The sequence below is a fragment of the Equus quagga genome, chromosome 12 (genome assembly GCF_021613505.1).
Source record: "Equus quagga isolate Etosha38 chromosome 12, UCLA_HA_Equagga_1.0, whole genome shotgun sequence".
Lineage (NCBI taxonomy): Eukaryota > Metazoa > Chordata > Mammalia > Perissodactyla > Equidae > Equus > Equus quagga.
In genome coordinates, this window is record NC_060278.1 from 95,445,262 (window position 1) to 95,465,960 (window position 20,699).

The 20,699-nt window shown below is 51.3% G+C and overlaps 1 protein-coding gene across 2 annotated transcripts in view; it reads right to left on the reverse strand.

Annotated features, from left to right (window-relative positions):
* The window catches only part of JPH2 (junctophilin 2), a 65,615-nt gene that overhangs the window by 34,890 nt on the left and 10,026 nt on the right, over positions 1 to 20,699 (reverse strand). For both annotated transcript variants that reach the window (XR_006891293.1, XM_046680094.1), the window contains exon 2: positions 9,551 to 10,325. Coding sequence is in view for 1 of the 2 variants with exons in the window: in XM_046680094.1 (XP_046536050.1) it covers positions 9,551 to 10,325 (775 nt within the window). In the remaining variant the exon portion in view is untranslated. The remainder of the gene's footprint in view (positions 1 to 9,550; positions 10,326 to 20,699) is intronic.

Sequence of the window (20,699 nt, forward strand, 5' to 3'; positions counted from 1 at the left end):
CAGGCAAGCTCTCCTCTCTCTCGCCAGACCACTCAGCCCAGAGGCCAGCCGTGGAGTCACAGCTGCCTCATGTATGTCACGAGAATCCAGCTCTGACAACTCAGGAAATTCCATTCACCCGAGTCTTCAGGCTCCGGGAGCAAAGGGATTGTGTCCATCTGGCAATTCTGCAAGGAGGGATGTGATGGAGGGCAGGAGCCGAGGGTCCAGGGTCTTTCTAACCTTTCAAGGCCATCCTCGGAGAGCTTAATCCCCCTCCACGGACCCCTATGTCCAGGAGGAATCTCAGGAGGTGAGCCAGAAACAGAACAGGGGCAAACTTTGCCCATCTGAGTGTGCGCAGTTGATGGTGGTCCCTGGGTTCATAGAACACCTGATCGTCCCAAATAATTTGGCAAAAATGCAAAAGACTGGTAGTGCATGGTATTGGCGAGGGTGTGAGGAAAATGGCCCTCTTGTACACTACTGACGGTGGGGGGCTTATAAATTTGGTGCAACCCTTTTGAAGGTTAATTGGGGTTCTGATAATAATTAAAATGCACATTCTTTTTGACACAGCAATTCCCCTTCTAGGAATTTAACCCATAAATGCAGATCTGTGCAAGCAAGGATAGGCAGAGACATGGGAGCACTCCAGCAAGCTAATAATTTGGTACCTCTTGCACCAATTATTTTTACATATCTATTGAACATATGTGAGGTAGGGGCATTAGACAGAAGTGGTGTGGAGTTCTGCTTGTTTGGGCTAGTCTACTTAAGGGTACTGCGGACCTTGTCAGGAGAGCGACCATCAAAATCACATTTTGACAGTGAATGTCAGGAGTCAGTCCCTTGCAAAGACCCGGGTTAATTGGTGTTACATTTCTAATGCATACCAATGATGCTCAAATGTCCCCAGAAGAATAAGGTGCCAGACTGGGCCATCCCTTTAACCAGCTCTGTGAGCAAGAATATGTATGTGTTCTTGCTCAAGCATGTTCGTTGCAACCTCATTTGTAATCATGAAAACATGAAATGTTTCAATCTCCATCAAGAGAGATCAGTTAAAGAAATCACAGTATATCCAATGGATGCATGGACTATTACGCAGCTATTAAAAAGAATAAGGCAGACTATGTGCACAAGATGAAAAAAATCTCAAAACACAAGTCAAAAAAGCAAGCTGAAGAACATCACACAGGTTCATTATATATATTAGATAGGCAGTCCCAGGTGTGGAAAAAAAAACAAAAAACAAAACTGGAATAGGTAAATGGAGGAATGCCGTGAGTGAACTGTTAATAATGGTTATTTCTGACGTGCAACTGACATGGAAGGACGAGAGGGATTTTGTTGCTTCTTACTTTTTATTATTCTTAGCTTCCTTAGATTTTAAAAGTACGTTGTTTCAAACAACGTAAAAAAATGAAAAAAGATAAAGAGAGAAGCTTACGGTACGTGAAGTGGCAGAAGAGCGTGGTGGCCAAGGATAGAAACTCTAGGTCAGAATCTCAGCTCCATCACTTCTGGCTGTGTGCCTTGGGACATGTTAAAAAACCTCTCTGTGCCGCACTTAGAATGCAATGAGTGAATTCTGCCAAGCACTTAGAATAGTGCCCGCCACAGAGTAAGTTTGAGACTCCTTAACCCGGCATGCAAAGCCCGCCCCAAGCTGGCCCCAGGCTGCCTTCCAGCCTCATCCCTAATCTCTTCCCCATCCACTCCAGCATCCCAATGACTCATCACTCCCAAAATACACCTGCCTCCACACCTCTACCTGGAACGACCTTTCCCTCCCTCTCCTCCATCCGGCAAACTCCCAACCAGAGGCGCCCACCACCTGCAGGGGGCCGTCCCAGACCACCCGGGACAGTCAGGCACTCTTTGCTCGCTCTAACCCCCAGTGACCGTGTCCAATCCCCGTCTGTCTTCGCCACTAAGCTGTGAGTCCCCGGAGGATGCTGACCATGCTCCATCGGGTGCCCAGTGCCCCGGCCCCAGCAAGTGCTGAGCAAAGTTTGTGAAAGAAAACCAGCCAAAGGTCAGATCGTGGTTAAGAGTATCTAGAACCAGGTCTCCCAGCTCTTCCATCACTCAGCTGAATGAGCAACCTTGTCTGAGATACTTACCCCGTCTGTGCCCCCAATTTCCTCATCTGTAAAATGGGAAGAATAATACCTTCCTCATAGGGTTCTTTTGAGGGTTGCTTTAACTAAGTCAATAGATGTAAGGTACTTAGAATGCTGCCTGGCTCCCAGAGATGAGGACCACATAGATGCTTATTAAATAAACAGGCTCAAACCCGGGCAATACGAAGACCTTCCCTGAGACCTAGTCCAGAGGCAGGCCCTTTCCTCCGGGGTGGGCTGCATACCCTGGTGGTGCTGGAAATGAGTGTGGGCCATACAAAGTCGCAGCCTGAAACAGCACCAGATCCATTACTCTTGTGAGTCAAAGGCAGGGTCAGGTGCTGACAGATCGTTCACGTCGGTCGGTCTCGCCAATGTCTCCTTTAAGCAAAAAGCGTGCAGACTCCAGGCCCCGCGCCCCTGGCATCAGTGGTTTGGCCTCAGACGTGAATAACACTGCTCTGTGATCAGAACTTCCCAAGATATTGGTCCCCCTTTTGTAACAGGGACACAACAGTCTTCCTTTTCGATAAATGTACATAAGTATTTTCGAGTAAGTGGATTTAAAGATTGAGATTAAAACGGTAAGTAGAAGTGTTACAGGGATGCAGCAAACATGGGACTGCGGCACGCAGAAGATGCACGTCTGGGAAACCCGGCTGTAGGGACCACAAGAGGACAGGGTGACCTCATTCCCAGGGAGACTCTCAGATCAGCCCAGAAGAAGATACGACTCAGAACGACAGCCTACACCAACTCGCACACCTTCAAGGCACAGGCCCTTCACCTGGGCTATTTCTTTGACTCTCTGCAACAGTACTTTGAAGGAGGAATTAACACACTCCCACTTGACTCAAGAAGAATGTGAGGCCCAGAGAGGTGAGGTAATTTGCCTAAGGTCACACAGCTTATAAGAAGCTGAACCCAGATTCAAACCTACATCTTTCCAACGACACAGCCCAAGCTCTTAGCTACCATGCCACGTGGGCTCCTGCTCACCTGAGAAATTCACCTCCCAGCAACTCACAAAGCCAACTCTAACCCTGCACTCAACTTGGGAATTTCCAGGCCAGTCTGGGGAGAGATGGGGGTGGAGGAGCAGAAGACAAACCATTTCAGGGGCCCTGTCTTCAGGGCCACACTGATGCCACCTGGTACAAAACCTGAGATGTCTCGAACCTCATGCCCCTGGGCAGCTGAGAACTCCCGCAGGCGCAGACACAACAACAAAAACAAGGAGAACACGAGACAGCGAAAAGAGCAGCCAACACGGATCAAGCACTTCGTCCTCCCAGCCCTGTGCTGAGTGCTTCATATCCAGTCTCTGATTTGACCCTCGTGAAAACGTTATTGTCCTTTCAGAGATGAGAGAACTGCCATCTGGAGAGAAGACGAGATATGGCAAGCAAGCAGCAAAGCCAAAGTCCCACTCTTAACCGCTCACTGTGCTCCTTCCAGAAGGGAGCCATTTATCAGGGTGTTGGCATGACAACCAGAGAAGTTTAGACACCTCCCCAAACATCCCAGCTTGCCTCCACAGCTCAGGATCCATGACCTTAAAAGGCGTTGAAGAAAGAGTTCTTATCCACAAAATCCAAAGACACGAGGCCAGCTCCCCATCGACCACTTAGCAGCTATGGGGGTCTCTTTGTCCCTTTCTGCACCTCGGTGTCCCCATCTGGTCAGTGAGGGAGCTGGACTATCTCCTAGGGCTGAATGGGTCTAGGGCAACACTGTCTGGCCCGGTAGCGTAGCAGTTAAGTTCGTGTGCTCTGCTTTGGCAGCCCAGGGTTTGTCAGTTTGGATCCCGGGTGCAGATCTAGCACCATTTTTCAAGCCATGCTGTGGCAGGCGTCCCACATATAAAACAGAAGAAGATAGGGGCTGGCCCCGTGGCCGAGTGGTTAAGTTCGCGCGCTCCGCTGCAGGCGGCCCAGTGTTTCGTTAGTTCGAATCCTGGGCGCGGACATGGCACTGCTCATCAGACCACGCTGAGGCAGCGTCCCACATGCCACAACTAGAAGAACCCACAACAAAGAACAACGAAGAATACACAACTATGTACCGGGGGGGCTTTGGGGAGAAAAAGGAAAAAATTTTAAAAATCTTAAAAAAAAAAAAAAAAAACAGGGAAAAAGGGACAAAAATGTAAACACGGGCCAAATTTCCATAAAAAAAAAAAAAAAAAAAATATATATATAATGTGAGTCACATATGTAATTTTTAAATTTTCTAGTATTCAAAATTATTGAAAAAAGGAAAAAGAAACAAGTAAGGGGGCTGGCCCAGTGGCACAGTGGTTAAGTTCACGCACTCCGCTTCAGCAGCTCAGGCTTCATGGGTTTGGATCCTGGGCGCAGACCCATGCACTGCTCATCAAGCCATGCTGTGGCAGCATCCCACACACAAAATAAAGGAAGATTGGCACAAATGTTGGATCAAGGCCAATCTTCCTCACCAAAAACAAAGAGAAAAAAACAGTGAAATTAATTACAATATATTTTATCTAACCCAATATATCTAAAATATAATCATTTCAACATGTAATCAATATGAAAAAAATTAACCCGTTATTTTATGTTCTTTCCTTACTAAGTCTTTGAAATCCAGAGTGTGTTTCACATTTACAGCGCATCTCCGTTCAGAGCAGCCACACTTCAAAGCTCAGTAGCCACATGTGGCTACTAGCTACCATATTGGACAGCACAGGGCTAGAATCTTTTTCAATCCATAGCTCACCTTAGGGGGATGAAACTTTCCTTCCCCCGGGAAAGCTGTCCTGATCCTAGACACAGAGTGACAAGTTCCCTGTAAGCCCAGGGCAAGGAGCCCAAGGCCGCAGTGGAGAGAAACCCAAGCCTGCCTGGGCCCAGGAGGCTGGTGGCTGCTGCGAATGCTTCCTGCCCCTCTGCTCCCCATTACTCAGCAAAGCCCTTGGGAGGGAGACAACTCCGCTTTTCCTCCTAACGCAAAGTTTCCCTTAATTGGAAATTCAGTCTAAGCTTAAAACCGAGCCAGGCAGCCGCCCCCTCCCGCCAATGGCACCAGCCCTGCGGGCCTAGGGAACGCATTCCTCAGACACACGAGGACTCCAGGTCTCCCCAGTGCTCCCCCGGAGCAGCACCACGTGGAGGAAGCTGGACACCACCCTCTCGCTCCGGAGACTCAGTTCCCGGCTTGGGCCTGGCAGACTTCTAGCAGGGAGCTCAACACTTTCACATTCAAGGGCTTAGGCGTTACAGGAAGCACAAGAAGAGAAGGGAAGGCAAGGGGGCAGGCAGGGGCAAGATTGTGTCCCCAAGAGGCAAGAGCTTGGGAAAATCCCTCCTTCTCCCCAAGCTTGCACAGTCTCGCCTTTAAAATCGAACACATCAGGTGATGACAGTGAGTGCTGTCACTGCTGGCTGCTCTGTGCCAGGCACTTACAGGCATTCGCTCACCTACTCCTCAAAACAACCCTAGGAGGAAAGAGGATCCAGGGTTCAGAGTGGTGAAGCAACTTGGGCTAGGTCCTACAGCTCCTGAGTAGAAGAGACAGAATTCCAACTCATAGTCTTCCGAATCAAGAGCCTAACCTCTACCTACTCTAAACTGTGCCATGTCCCGGGCTGCCCAGGACAGTCCTGGCTTGTGCCTCCAATAACTTTAGACACTGAGCATAATAATTTAAAAGGTGCCCTTTGGAAGAAGGGATAAATCGTCCTTACAGGAGAATTCCACACAATATATGTTGACACCCCTCCCTCTGGAGCTTAATTCCAGACCCTTCTCCCTCTCAAGTATGGGCTGAACTTAATGTCTGGATTCCAAAGAACAGAGTATGGAAAGGGGAACATGGCAACTTTGCAGCAGAGAAACCTGGCAGACACCACCTTAACCACGTGATCAAGGTCAACGTCATCTGTGATAAGTCACGTCAAGTTCATGGCCCTGATACGATGTGGTGGAGGGGCACTTTACCTCTGTGGTCTTCTTCCCCAAAACCTATAACCTCAGTCTAATTATGAGATAAACATCAGACAAACCCAAATTGAGGGACGTTCTACAAAATAGCTGACCAGTACTCCTCAACACTGTCAAGGGCACGAAAAACAAGGAAAGACTGAGAAACGGTCACAGGCCAGAGAAGACTCAGAAGGCTAGACAATCAAGTGAAAAATGGAATCCTGGAACAGGAAAAGGACAAACTAAGAAAATTTTGGAAAAACGAGTAAAATTCAAATAAAGTCTGGAGTTTAATTAATAGTAACGTATGGATGTCAGCTTTGATGAACGTATTTGGTAATGTAAGAAGTTAACGGTGCTCTAGTGGTTAAGAGTCAGCGCTCACATCAGTGAGGCCCAGGTTCACTTCCCTGTCAGGGAACCACACCACCCACCTGTCTGTTCTCATATTGTGGCGGCTGCGTGTTGCTGTGATGCCGAGAGATAGGACACTGGGATTTCAGAGACCAGCAGGGTCACCCACGGTGGACAGGTTTCAGCAGAGCTTCCAGACTAAGACAGATCAGGGAGAAGACCTGGCCACCCACTGCCGAAAAAGTTGGCCACCAAAACCCTGTGAACAGCAGCGGAGCACCGTCTGAGACGGCGCCGGAAGGGGAGAAGACAGTGCAAAAAGACCAAGCAGGGCCCCGCTCTGCTGGACACGGGGTCGCGAGGAGTTGGAATCGACTCAACAGCACTAATAACAACAGAAGTTCACACTGGGGAAACTGGGAGGAGGGTATATAGGAACTCTCTATACTATCTTTGCAACCTTTTTGTAAATCTAAAATTATTCCAACATAAAAGTTTCATTTTTAAAAGGTGCCCCCTTTTACTCCTAAAAGTGTCCAGATTTGGACAATCAATTATATGGTGACCTGTTTATAAGCCTGGCTCTGCCCCTAACCAAGAAATCTTAAAAAATTCACCTCTACCTTCTTTCTGCCTTAAGGATACTACCCGCTCGCACATCCGTGGCAATTTATAGTTTACAGAGTTTAGAGACAGCAAGATGCGCTGGTCAAAGCTTTGGGGCCAGAAAGCCGGGGGCCACAGCCCTGGTTCTCCCACTTGCTTGCCAGGTGGCCTCGGGCATATTACACTCTTCTCTGGGCCTCAGTTTCCACATCTGTAAAATGAACTCACTGAATGACGACAGTCACTAGTGATATTCACAGAGCCCTTGCTAGGTGTCCAGCACTGGAGTGGACACTGGGACGTGCCACCCAGTTTCAGGATGGAGGCCTTATTTCTCCCTGCTCCCCCAGCTGCTGCGTGCTCCCGGCTGTCAGCCCTGTCCAGCGATTGCCCCTAGCTGAGGAGGACTGTCCAGCCCCAGGACATGGTCCTTTCTGGAGGGTAGCCGGCACCCAGCGCAGAGGGTGGAAAGACCCAGATCCCTCACCTCAACCTGGGACAACTCTGAAGGGCGTCTGCACCGCAGAGCCCCTGAGGTGGGCTGAGGCCTTTGCGGAGGCTGCCCTGGGGATGGTCTCCCTCTGCCCAGACCTGCTCCCTTCCCTTCCCCACAAGCGTAGATCCTGACAGCATCCCCACAACCTCCCCGCACACTAATCTCCATCTCAGAGCCGGATTCCCGGGGAGCTGGCCCCGTGACACGACCGTGAAGCGCTGGACCTGCCCCATCTTTCTTAACTCTCAGGCCAACCCTATTTTTACAGATGAGACAACTGAGGTTGATTTAGCCAAGAACATACATGTGGTTGTGCCACAGAGGGGGAAACTAAAGAACAGACAGATAAACAGATCGGCCCAGGTCTCTGAGCTCAAAGACGGCAGATCCGGCCCTGAGTCTGCTTAACTTTGAAGACTGCAATGTCACAGCCTCCAGCCCAGGCCATCAGAGCCACCTGCAGGACTGCTATGGGCACCGGGACAGGTGTGTGCCTTTCACCGCCGTCCTACCACACCTGCTGTTGGCCCTGCAGCTCACTCCACATTGGCCAAAAGAGCATAATAACAGCACCTACTTCATCAACATCTTGTAAGGCTTCAACGAGTTAACATAAGACCTCAGAACAGCGACTGGCACATACGGGGCCCTTCATAAGCAGTAGGTTGAAAACAGGCCACATAAGCAACATAGAGCTGCAACAGTGAGACATCCTAAGAAGACGGCCACGCAGCTGAGTGAGAGGCAGCTTGTGACGGGGCCTGGGCCTCATCAGCTCTCTAAGGGAGTCAGGTCTGACTTGAGTCCAAAGGAGCAGTCGGAATTAAGTGGGCAGCAACAGGAAGGAAAAGCAGTCCAGGCCGAGGAACGAGCAGGAGCTAAAGCCGTCTGGCAGGAGGAGCTACAGACGGATGCTCAAAGGCCAGCGTGACTAGCACAGAGAAAAAAATCCAGGTCCAGGGCAAGAGCTGTGGAAAATGAAGCTGGAGAGGGGGGTAGGAACCAGATTACGAAGGGCCACTCACTACCTGGGTGATTTGGGACAAGTCACTTTATTTCTCTGAGCCTCATTTAGCCCATCTGTAAAATGGAAATAAAAACAGGACTGATCTTATAAGGTCATTAAGGAGATTGAATGAGTCCATATTTGTTAAACACTTAAAATAGTGCCATGCACACAGTAGGTGCTATAAATGTTTGAAGACAACATTAGAACTTTTCTGAAGCACAATGAGAAGACACAGAGGGGTTTGAATATGGATGAAAGGGCGGGTGCTGAATGGATGCAGAGCTGGCGGATGGGCAAGTGGGAGGGGTGAGTGAATGGGCAGTGCAGATGGTTGTTGGATGGAAGTGTTGGGTGATGGCGGTGGTTAGAGGGATATGTGGTTGGATGACTGGGCAGGTGGGTGGGAGCAGATGTTGCTTCAGTGGATGGAAACAAGGTTGGAAGACAGGGTGGTTGGATAAATGGAGGTGGCTAGGGGCACGGATGCATGGTTGGATGTTAGGATGGGCGGCTGGGGGGATGGGAGCAGTTGAGTGAATGCAGGTGGTTGGTCAACGAGAGGATGGATGGGTGGATGGATGGTTGTTCAGGTGGATGTTAGAGAGGTTGAGTGACTGGAGGCTGTTGGGTGAATGGACCGGTTGTTCAGGCGGGTAGTCAAGAAGTTAAGTGAATGAAGGAGTTGAGAGGATGGATGGATGCCTGGATGGTTGATGGGTAAACAGAAAGTGGTTGAGTGGGTAGGTGGGTGGTTGGAAAGCTGGGTGGAGAGATGGTTGTTCGGGTGGCTATTAGAGAGGTTGGGTGAATGGACGGGTTAAGCAAATGGAGGATGGATGGGTGAACAGGTTGGGCGCCCGCGACCTACCACAGGTGATAAACACACCACCATATCCTGAAGCGCCTCCAACTAACCAACCCTCCAAAGGTCATGGGGGGAACACCTGACCTTGGAGACATGACCTCCTGGGTCGCCCTGCCCCGGGACCCCTTCGGAGCGGCCCTCCCCTCTGCCCCACCCCGGGCTCCTACCTTGAGAGGGCGATCTCGGCCTTCTGGCGCGCGATGGCGGCGGCGCGCTGGGCGCCCTCCACGCCGTGCTCCACCTTCTGGCGGACCTTGCTGCTCTTGAGCGGCAGCACGCGGCGCTTGGTGCCCTTGACCAGCACGTTGTGGCGGTACTTGCCCTCCTCGCGGCGGCCGTCGGGCAGCGTGGTGCAGCCGTAGCCGTGGCGCAGGTTGTCCAGCCACTCGCCCTCGTAGCGCAGGCCGCTGGAGCGCTCGCTCACGCCGAAGCCTGAGCGCTTGTCGTTCTTCCACTCGCCCATGTAGGTCTCGGTGGTGGTGGCGTCGATGTCGGCCTCGAAGGGCGCGGCGTCGTCGGCGCCCTCGCCCAGGCTGCCGGTGGAGGCGGCGTCGCTGCCCGAGCTGAGGTCGCTCTTGAGGAAGCTCACGCGGCTGCGCTGGCTGCCCACGGACGTGCGCGACTCGGTGCGCCGCAGCCGGCCGAGCAGCGCGCCGCGCGGGAACAGGCCGCCGGGCCGGGCGCGCGGGGCCGCGTCGGCGTTGGCCAGCAGGCTGAGCGCGAAGCCGCCGCGAGGGATGGCGGGCGAGGGCAGCGGCGGGCCGTCTGAGGCGGGCGACGTGGGCGAGTCCGGGCCCACCGTGCCGTTGCTGTGCTCGCTGCGCAGGGACGAGAGCGACGTGCGCAGCGGCGAGCGCACCACCACGGCCATCCCGTAGGGCACGCTCTGGCGCACGCCGTAGCCGTGGCGCATGCCGTTGGTGAACTGGCCTTGGTAAGTCCCTGCGGGCGAGGAGAGGGCGCGTCAGTGGGGCAGCACGACGGGGCCCCCGCCTGTGGGCGGCGACCTGGGGGGGGGGGGTGCCGGCAGGAGGGGGCCAGACCGTCCGAGGGGCGAGGAGTTTGAAATTAGGAAAGTGGGGGAGGCTCTGAGTGTGTGAGGTTACCCGAGTGTGCAAGATAGGCGTTTGCGCAGTGATGTGAATATTTCTGTTGGTGGGAACATGGCAAGGTCACAAGTGCGCAAAATAGAGTGAGGTTGTGCAAGGCAGAGCATCAGTGTATGAAGTTGTGTGAGCAGGTGAGGCCCTGGGAGTGCACGAGGTTAAACGAGTGTTCAAGGACACGAGTGGACAAACCAGAGGAGTTTGCATGATGGATGCATGTCTGTTGGTGGGAACACACCAAGATCTCTAGTGTGCAAAACAGGGCGAGGTTAAGTGAGTCAGTTTTAAAGTGTGAAGTTATATGAGCAGGTGAGGCTCTGTGAGAGTGAACTTAAATGAGTGTGCACAGGTTTTGAACCACACAAGAGAGAATGAGTGTGCAAGAGCATGAGTGCCTAAGACAGTGAGTCTGTGTAGTAACGTGGATATTTGCATTGTGGGAGTGTGCAAGGTAGTGGAGGCCCAAAGTCATGAGTGTGCAAGGCAGTGCATGCACAGAGGGTGACTGAGATCACGCAAGCGTAACATAATGGGACCTTAACATAAGGTTATGAGAGCATTCGCGGTCTTCAGTGTGCAAGGAAAGGCCAGGTTGAGTGAGGGTACAAGACCTTGAGGGTCAAAGGGTGCAAAGGTATGTGAGCAGGCCAGGCACTGTGAGGTTAAACGTGTGCATGGTTATCCTAGTGTGCAAGGTGATGCAAATGTGGAGGCTCATGAATGGATCAGACAGTGAGTTTGCACGGTAGTGTGAATGTTGGAGAGCATGGAACTGGGTTGGAAAGCATGGGAGAGTGTGTATTTGTGCAAGGCCGTGTGTATAGAGGACTTTTATGGGTGTGCATGTCAGTGTCTTTTGACAATATGAGATCATGAGTGTGCAATGCAGTGTGAACACAGTCGGGTGAGTGCCCAAGGTCCTGTGGAGGTGACATTATGGTTGTGTGAGAGGTTCTGAGTGTGCAAGGCCATCTGAGTGTTAAAGCACAAAGTAGTAGGAGGCACTTGAGGCTAAATGAGTGTGCGAGCTTGTGGGCATTAGTGAAGCAGACCAGGTAAGACCATGTGTATGCAGGACTGTGGTGTGTACAAGGAGATGTCAGCAATGAAGACCTCGCGGTCCATGAGTGTGAACATGTGACCTCCTGGGAACAAGACTCTGTAAGTGTGCCACGGTGTGAATAAGAGGCAGCACAGGGTAGTGGTTGGGAGCATAGACCCCAGAGCCAAGCTGCTGGGTCCAGATCTTCCCTCTGCCCTTACTAGCTGTTTAACCTTGGGCAAGTCACTTAACCTCTCTGTGCCTCAGCTTCCTCATCTGTCAAACAGAGATAATAATTGCTTCTTACCTTGTAGAGTTGTTTGAGGTTTAAATGAGTTACTATCTCTGAAAAACTCTGGAAGGAAAGCTATGTGTGTGATACTGTGATTCTGCAGAGTTGTGCTAGTGTGTGAGGTCACCTGAGTTGTAGGAACAAGCTGATACAAAGCTGACAAGATATCTTCCTACTCCACCCCCATCCCACCCTGCTGTGCTCCCCAGGGCTCCACCCAAAACCTCCTCCCCATCCTCCTGGGTGATCGCGTCACCTCGTGTTTTTATAACTGCTGTCTGTGTCCTGCTGACTCCCCCGCATACATCCCAGCCCCTTCCCTTCCATTCTGCAGCTCCAGACGTCAACGTCAGCCTGGAGGTGGAAGCCCCCTCGAAGTTACACAGTCACCTCCAGCTCATCATCCCCCACCCCACACACCCTTGTGCTCCCTTCTTGATCTTTCTTTCCCACTGCAGCTCCCTGGAAAGCCAGGCCTGGCTTCATCTTTGCAGCTCCCGCATAGAGAACAGGGCCGGACACATAACGTTCACTGAATGGAGAGGGGAGATTCAGAGCCTTTGTCATAAACACAAGCGGAGACTTTCCCCTGGTTAACCACAAAAACCCAATGGCCTTCTCAACAAGTCCTCTGACCCGGGGTGGCTGGGTACCTGCATCCGTCAGCCAGGTAAGGGACTCCTAAGCTCAGCCCAACAGACACACTTCTCTTTGGGCCTTTGCCCTGGCTGGTCCCTCTGCCTGGAACTCTTTTCTCCAGATATCCTTCAAGTCTTACTGTTTTTCTCCCCCATCTGGAGTGGAAGCCCCACGAGGGCAGGGATCTTTCCTGTTTTGTCCTCTCATGTATCCCCCTCACCTGGAACAGTGCCCGGCACATACAGGTGCTTCATGAAGATTTGCTGATTGATTGGCTGAACCTGTCCAGAAACTCCATCTTGTTGTGTGACCTTGGGCAGCTCTCTTTTCTTCCGGCCTCGATTACATTGGTCAGTGACAGGTTGGATATGAAGCTCTCTAAGGTTTCGTCTAACTTTGGGACGCTGGGTTTCTAAGAACTGGGGCACTGTGACTCTGGAGGCGAAGGAGCACACGTCCACACTGCCTGGTCCCCCCCGGCACTGGCTGCTCCAGCCCAGGCTCCCACTCCTCGCCCGCCCAGCCCTTTCTGCATGCAGAGCCCCGTGAGGCTCGGGTACTGTGCAGAGGGCTCACTTACACCTCTTGGCAGCCCTGTGAGGCGGGTCCCATGATGATGCTCATTTGCAGGAGAGGAAGTCGGTGGTTTGAGAGGTTAAGCGGCTTGACCAAGGAAGCAAGATCCAAACCCAGGTCTCTCCCATGCCCAAGCTCATGCTCTGAGCCCCTCATTCTCAATCCTGGCGGCACCTCAGAAGCACCAGGGAAGCTTTAAAAAAATACTGATCCCTGGGCCTCACCGCCAGGAATTCTGGTTTAATTTGTTGAGGAGGCCCCTGGTGCTCCCAGGGAGGCGTACAGCAGGCGGAGCCACCGCGAGTAAGAGGGATGTCAGGTCTCTCCTCCCTTCCATGACCAGCCATGAAAAACCAATGATCACAGAATATCAGCTATGAAAGGGCCCGAGAGAGATGGGGAGAGACAGAGAGAGCGGAGATCTCTGGGAATGATCTCATAGAGGAAGACGCAAATATGACCTCCATTTCCCCAGTTTGGACTGATGTTCAGAGAGCTTATGTGTCTTGTCCAAAGTCACACAGTGAGGAAGGAGCAGAACTGAGATGTGGATTGAGGTCTGACTCAAGCTGAGAAAGTGGGGAATGGGGCTGCGTGGCAGGTGCAGAACACAGGGGAGTGAGAGTGTGCTGCAAAGGATGAAAAAATGGGGGGAGAGGGAGAGATGGAAAACTAGTATGTTCCAGTTTCCCAGTTCATGCACATGTGGTTACATTGTATGGGAGGCGGGGGGACAGAAAGAGACGTGGAGTCAGACACAAACTGGCTTCAAATAGCATCGAAGCGGGGGAACCTTGGACAAGCTACTTGTTCTGATTCTCGATTTGTTTATCTGGAAAATGGAAAAATAATACCCACTTTCCAGGGTTTTGGGAAAGATTAAAAAGGAGACAACAAAAAATGGAAACAATTCAGATGTCCATCAACTAGCAAGTGGATAAACTGTGGTTAACAACCGCACAACAGAATACGAGTCAGCAATGAAAAGTAGCAGACTCTGACACCCACAACGTGGATGGACTGCTGATACGCACAGCATGGGAGGAGCTCAGAAACGTGCCAGTGAATGAAGCCAGAGGCCAAAGAGTACAAACCGGATGATTCCAATTACGTGAGAGTCTAGAAAAAGCTAATCTGTAGTGACAGGAAGCAGATCTCTGGTTATCAGGCTGGAGTGGAGGGATCAGGGTGAACGGGCACGAGGGAACTTTCTGAGTTGATGGAGATGTTCTGTGTCTTGGTTGTGCTGGTGGTAACACAGGTGTACATTTGTCAAGATGGTGCGCTTAAAATGCATTGTATTGCATGGAAACTATACCTCGACAAAGTGGATTTAATAAATAAATAATTTGTAAATAAACTTTTAAGAAAAAAAAAACCACCCAGCACAGTGTCCTGCAAATATCCATCAGGAGATCCTGGCAGCTCTCCTTTCCAAGTGAGTCTAGAATCCGGCCACTTCTCACCACCCCCACTGCTACCGGATGGCTACCGGAGCCCCCATTATCACTCACCTGGATTTTCATAACGGCTGCCACACTGGGCTCCTGCTTCCGCCTTTCCCTCTTCCATCTATTCCTAACACACCAATCAGAGGGAGTCTGTTCAAACGTAGTAAGTCAGATCACAGCACTGCTCTGCCCCTTCTCACTCAGAGGAAAAGTTGAAGTCCTTAGTGGCCCACAAGGCCCTACCTGACTTCATCTCCATCACTCCTCTGTCCTCACCTCCTTCCGTTCTCCCCTTTCTCCCACTGCACTCTAGCCACAATGGTCTCCTTGCTGTTCCTCCCGCACAATAGCCATGGTCCTGCCTCAGAGCCTTTGCATTTGCTGTTCCCTCTGTTTGGAATGCGCTTCCTCCAGCTTTCTGCATGGCTCACTCCCTCACCATCTTCAAGCCTTTATTCAAATGCCATCTCCCTGAAGGCTCCCTGACCACTGTCTTTAAAATGATAACCTCCACCTAAGATCTTATAGCTCCCTTCTTTGCTTTCTTTTTCCTCATAGCACATCTAATATAACGTAGTTTGCTTTTTCTCTTGTTTATCGACCGTCTCCTCCCTGGAACGTCAGTTCCGTAGGGGCAGGGATTCCATTCTCTTTCGTTCGCTGCTGTATCCTCAGTGCCTAGGACAGCACCAAAGAGGTCCTCAGTATATGTTTGTTGCATGAATGCATGAATGAATGAATGAACAGTGTGTATTCTATAGCTGTTGATTCTCTCCTTTCTGCTCTCTCCATCTGAAAACAGCTCTGTGAACATGACCAGAAAGGTATCCTGTCAGAGTCACCCAAGATGACACAACTAGTTAATATGCCAGAGCCGAAACTTACATCCATGGCTGGCTGTGCTCTTTCCACTCGTCTCAGAAAAAAGAAAAAGTATGAAAGGGGAAAGCGAACAAGAAGAGAAGATGGCAGAGAAGATAGTAAGTGGGGGGAAGAGAGAAGACATCTCTGGGTTGGGAAATTAAGTCAATCAATCCACCTTCAGCTTAAATTTGGTGTGAATGGGCTGACACGGTCCCTTTAAACCCAAGAAAAACTGAGATTGCAACAGGAGAGCGGCTCTTGGCCACCAGTTGGGAGGAAACGGCCAGTCTATATTAGGAAACTTACGAGCAAGTGGCAAGAGGCACAGACACCCAGGGGAGGCTGGGAATGGCGGGGCCCTGGGAAGGGGAAAAGCCAAGTGCTGGGGCCGTCCCCAGCCTGACTGTCTCTAAGAGAGCACAGTTCTCCCTGGGGACAGGAAGAACGCATCCAAAGAGGGAGAGAAGGAGGACCCTGCCCACAGCTGTCTGGCTAAGAAGGGCCCCTGTGGAAGGACATGCCTTCTGATACCCTTTTGGCTGTCCCCCTCACTTGGCCTTTTAAACCCTGCAGGGCTTCCCACTGCCTTCAGGGTGAGGAGCAAGACCCTCAGCAGCCTACTCGGCCTGGCGTGGGCTGCCCCTGCCCACCTCTCCTGACTCGTCTTGCACAGCTCTCCAGTCACACTCGCCTTCCCACCTCAGGGCCTTTGTACCTGCTTCCTTTCCTCTTCTTGGCATGCTCTTCTCCCTCTTCCCCTGGCCAACTTCTACCAATCTTTCAAACTTCAGCTTAAATGTGCCTTCATCCAGGAAGATTTCTTGAACCCTACACCCTGAGTACTGCCACATGACGTCATGTTACCCTGTACTTCTTGGCACTTTTCCCAATTGCAGTTAAATAATTATTAAGATCATTTGTACACCGTAAGCCTTTCCTACCAGACTTTAGCTTCCAAGAGGGAGGGAGCCATGTCCAGCTGCTTCCCACTATGATCCCAGAACCTAGCACAGTTCCCAGGCCCAAGGAAGCCCACAGTAAGCATCTGATAACTCCGAGTGTCTTCTCCTGGATGACACGCTTCCGTTCTTCCAGGGGCAGGACTCAGCCCGTGGTCACTGCTCCATGGTGATGGGCAGCGGCGGCCAGAGTGTTCAAGTCTAGATTCAGCAGCCAGCTCGAACCCGGGGAATTATGGGGTACATGTCACAGGCTGGTGAGGGCTGCACCCATGGTAGCTACCATTCTGTCCCTCGGAGGAGGCTCTTGAATTTACTAAAACCTGCATATCGCTTTCTCTCTGCAGTCGCCCTTCTGCTTTGGATCAAATAACCTGGGTTTTAACCTTAACCTTGACACCGAGTAGTTTTAAAACATGCATGAAGTATTCAAGCCTGCTGAGCCTCAGTTTGTCTTTCTGTAAAATGGAGGTAACGATACCTATTTCCTATGGTCATTCGTTCCTTTGAATTCAACAAGTGTTTGCTGTGGACCCTGCCTTCTTGGTGCTGGGTGTGGGGGACGCAGCACTGAACAAGTAGACAGATCCCTGCCCTCAAGGGGCTTGGAGTCTAGTGCCAGGAACAGTCTAGATTTAATCAACCATCACAAAAATAAACATTAGGCAGCCCCAGCCATGGTCCAGAGTAATGGTGGTCCAGGTCCTGGGTGACAGGGGAGTGGGGAGGGTTGGTTGACCAAAGATTAAGTGAACTATATATGAGGCAAGCAGCATATAGTCGGTGCTCAGTAAAGGCTAGCTTTTTGGCAGGTCAGAGTCTTTGCTCAGAAAAGCTGGCCCAGAAAGGATTAACTGGAAACATGCAAAGGAGCCAGAGAGGACAGAGAGAACTCAGATGGAGGGAATGAGACCAGCCCCGATTTTCTGCCTCTGCCTGGTGGCTTGTGAGGGAGCAGGCATGTGCCTGGAATGCCCACCCCTGACTCAGGAGGCCTTAGAGCCTGCGTCCTTGGGAGGAAGAAGATTTGGGGGTCTGTTCATCAGTGAGACCTGCCTGCACACCCCCTGAACACACACAACAGAGCAGTTTCTGGAAGCCACGTCTATAGTGCAAGACCCGCCCTCTGGCCAGAGATTATGACTTGATTGGCATGGATACTGGACTGTTTAAAGGACCTCAGGAGACTGTAATATGCAACCTGGGTAAGAGCTGTAAGACATGTCCACCGACCTCCTATCAGCCTCCGGACGTCAGTGTCCCTGGAGGACTGAACAGAGATGGAGAGACGAGGAATCAGGCCCAGCTCGACTCCAGGGTCCCCACTGCCTATGGAAGTCCTCACCTGACAGTCCAGTGTCTTCATGACCTGGTCCCAACTCCCCTTCCCAGCCTTGTCTTCCCAAACCCTCCAAAGCCCAGCTTCAAAGCCACCTCCTTCAGGAAACCTCCCCAGGACTCCTTCCTCCCTCCAAACTCTCATTGCTGGAGACGTTTGTCTCTTCTTCTCTCTGATGGCAGCTATCTTGCCTAGATCTTGTCTGTTTTGTCTAACAGCTGTCCCCGATCCTTCTCCAAGTATTCTCACATAGTCTCAGATGTTAGCACAAGAACTTTGGGCAGGACCATGGAAGTGTCATCAACAGATTTCAGACTGGATTTAAGATGGAGCCTGGCAGGTAGGAGAGTGAGCACCAGAGAGTCCGGGGGTCAGTGGCTTTCATCCAGGCATACCAAAACCGGAGCAGGTAAACCAGGAACGCACATGGTGGCGAACATTCATGCCCGTGCCACAGACACCCATATAGATGCCCCTGGGTATACGGGACCATCCCAGCTTGGCTCTAACCCATCTTGATAAAGACCATGGACCCAGTGTCCCAGAGCAAGCAAGTCAAGCCTGAGACATCTTTAGGGGCGGTAAAGAATAGTGGAAATTGCTTGGGCTTTGGACACAGATAGACCTGATTTGGAATATCTCTTTAATCCCCCACTCCTCTTTATCTGCACCCATCCATCTGGTCCAGGCCGCGGCAGTTCTCCGAGGCTCACCACACAGCATCTTCCCCGCTCTCCCACCTCCACTGACATCTGCTTCAATCTACTCTTCGCTGCTGCCAGAGTCGTCTCCTTTATAAGATGCAGATCTGCTCAGGGTGCCTCACCTAAAACCCTGCAATGGCTTCCCAGTGCCTGGAAGGGGGACTGTCTTGGGTCCCTAGGAAATGTCGTCTGCGACTGAGATTGCATGTGGGTGATTTTGCGGGGAGTGCTCTCAGGATGGGCACCTGTAAGGAAGGGAGCAGGCTTCAACGGTGGAAGAAGTTGAACAGTTGCAGCTGAGCCTCAGCTGACCCCACGGGATCTCTGGAGCTGGGATGGCCCTTTGGAGTTGTCCCATATCAAAGCAAGGCGGCCAGGTCTGTGTGCTCCTGTATCAGCCAGTCATCAGCTTTGGGTTGCCCCCAGAGTAAGGCATCTCCCTTTGACAGACACCAATGCCCAGTTAGGGGCCATCAGCAGCCAACACTCCCGGCAGCTGGAGGAATGAGGACCCTGGTCCTGAGGGGTGTCTGAGGGTGTCCAGCAGAATCTACCATAAGGATAAAGTCAGAACTCCTCACTGTGACCCACGAGGCCCTCATGGTCCGGTCCCAGCCATCCCTCCATCCTCATCTACCCCACTCTCTCAATCTCTGTGCTCCAGCCTTTTCTGGAACATAACATGCTCCATTCCCACCTCCAAGCCTTTGCATTTGATGTTCCTTTTGCCTGGCACAGTGTGGCTCCCCGTCACCCAGATAACCTTTCTTCATCCCTCAGATCTCAGCCTCAACATCACTTCCTCAAGGAGGCCTTCTCTGATTACCCCACCAGGCTAGGTTCCCCCTTATCAGCTCATAAACTCTTCTACTTGCCCTTCCAATTACTTATCCCCTGTTGTAAATAGCCAGCTGTTCGGTGCTGGTCTCTGCTGTTAGAATGCGTGTCCTGAGGGCAGAGACTGAGGCTGCCTTGCTCACCACAGCATCTCCAGCGCTCGGTGCGATGCCTGGCACATAGGAGGCATTCAGCAACACTGTCAGGTGAATGAGTACAAGGCCTTGGACGAGTTCTCTGTGAGTCTCTGTCGGCTCAGTAAAGTAAGCACGGCAAGCGTATTTTGCCAGGTTGCTGTGAGTATTACGTGGGTCGTCTAGCAGAGACCTTAGACTCTCGACTGATGCTGGGTCCCTTCACTCAGGGAAGTGAAGTCACCGCAGGGACCAGTCGTCTCCGTTTGCCTGAGACTGAGGGGCGTCCCGAGATGCGGGACTTTCAGTACTAATACCAGGATGGTTCCCAGGCACACGGGGATGGTTGGTCGCCCTAAGCGTGGGTGAGAAGGGAAGAAGGGCTGTTCGTATTCACACACTGTTCACTGGTACACTGGTAAACAGCTCGTTGGAAAAACAATCAACCCTGATTCGTAGTGTTGGCCAATTTCCATCATAGAATTATTCGCACCATTGCCAGTCAAGCTACCAACAGTGGAACAGCCTACTTGCAAAGTCTCTAAAAATTTAACAGTGGGCTCTCATGAGCCGGTAGGAGCTGGTGCCAGCACCCCATACTTCATACAGACTGTCACGTGCCTGGTATCTGCAAATGGTCACCGTGGTCATAGACAACCTCAACTCGGGTAGGTGAGAATATTTCAATCCTCAGAAGGTGACAGTGGAGTGGACCTTGGAGACCATCTAGCCCAAGGCAACAAGTAATCTGTCACATGAACCGTCTCTTCCCCATCCTGTGACCACAACAGACGTTGCTAATCCATCCTGATGCTGAATACTCATGTGGCCAAGCAGTCTCCCCTCATGACATCTCCAGGCAGCCATAGTCAATGAGCTGGTGTTGCTTGTGAAAGAAAATCAGCTTACTATTAGGAGTAAGTACAGTTCAGTCATTTCATTATACAAAGGAGGAAGCTCAGGCACAGAGAGGTAGAGGGACCTGCCCAAGGCCACACAGCCGCCTGGTAGCTCAGTAGCTCAGCTGGGACTAAAGAACAGATCTGTGGCCTTGCTTGCCTTTCAATTCTGCCTTGCCTTGAAGAGCTGCATACCCCAGAGTGCGGAGGAACAAAGGGAGATCATTTGGGATCTGAGCCTAGATTCTAGAGAATTCTGCTTAGAGCCCCCAAATGCTTTTTTGTACCCTAAGACTTCTTACCATGTCTGTATATAAATGTTATTTATGTGTTGGGACAGAGGGCACTTTTTAAAAAATTACAAAAGTCACATGCTCATTGCATAAAATTCAAAAAGAAAGGAGTATTTAAAATAAGAAAACCCTGTACTGTCTCCCCAGGGGTAATTGCTGTTAACAATTTAGGTCCTTCCAG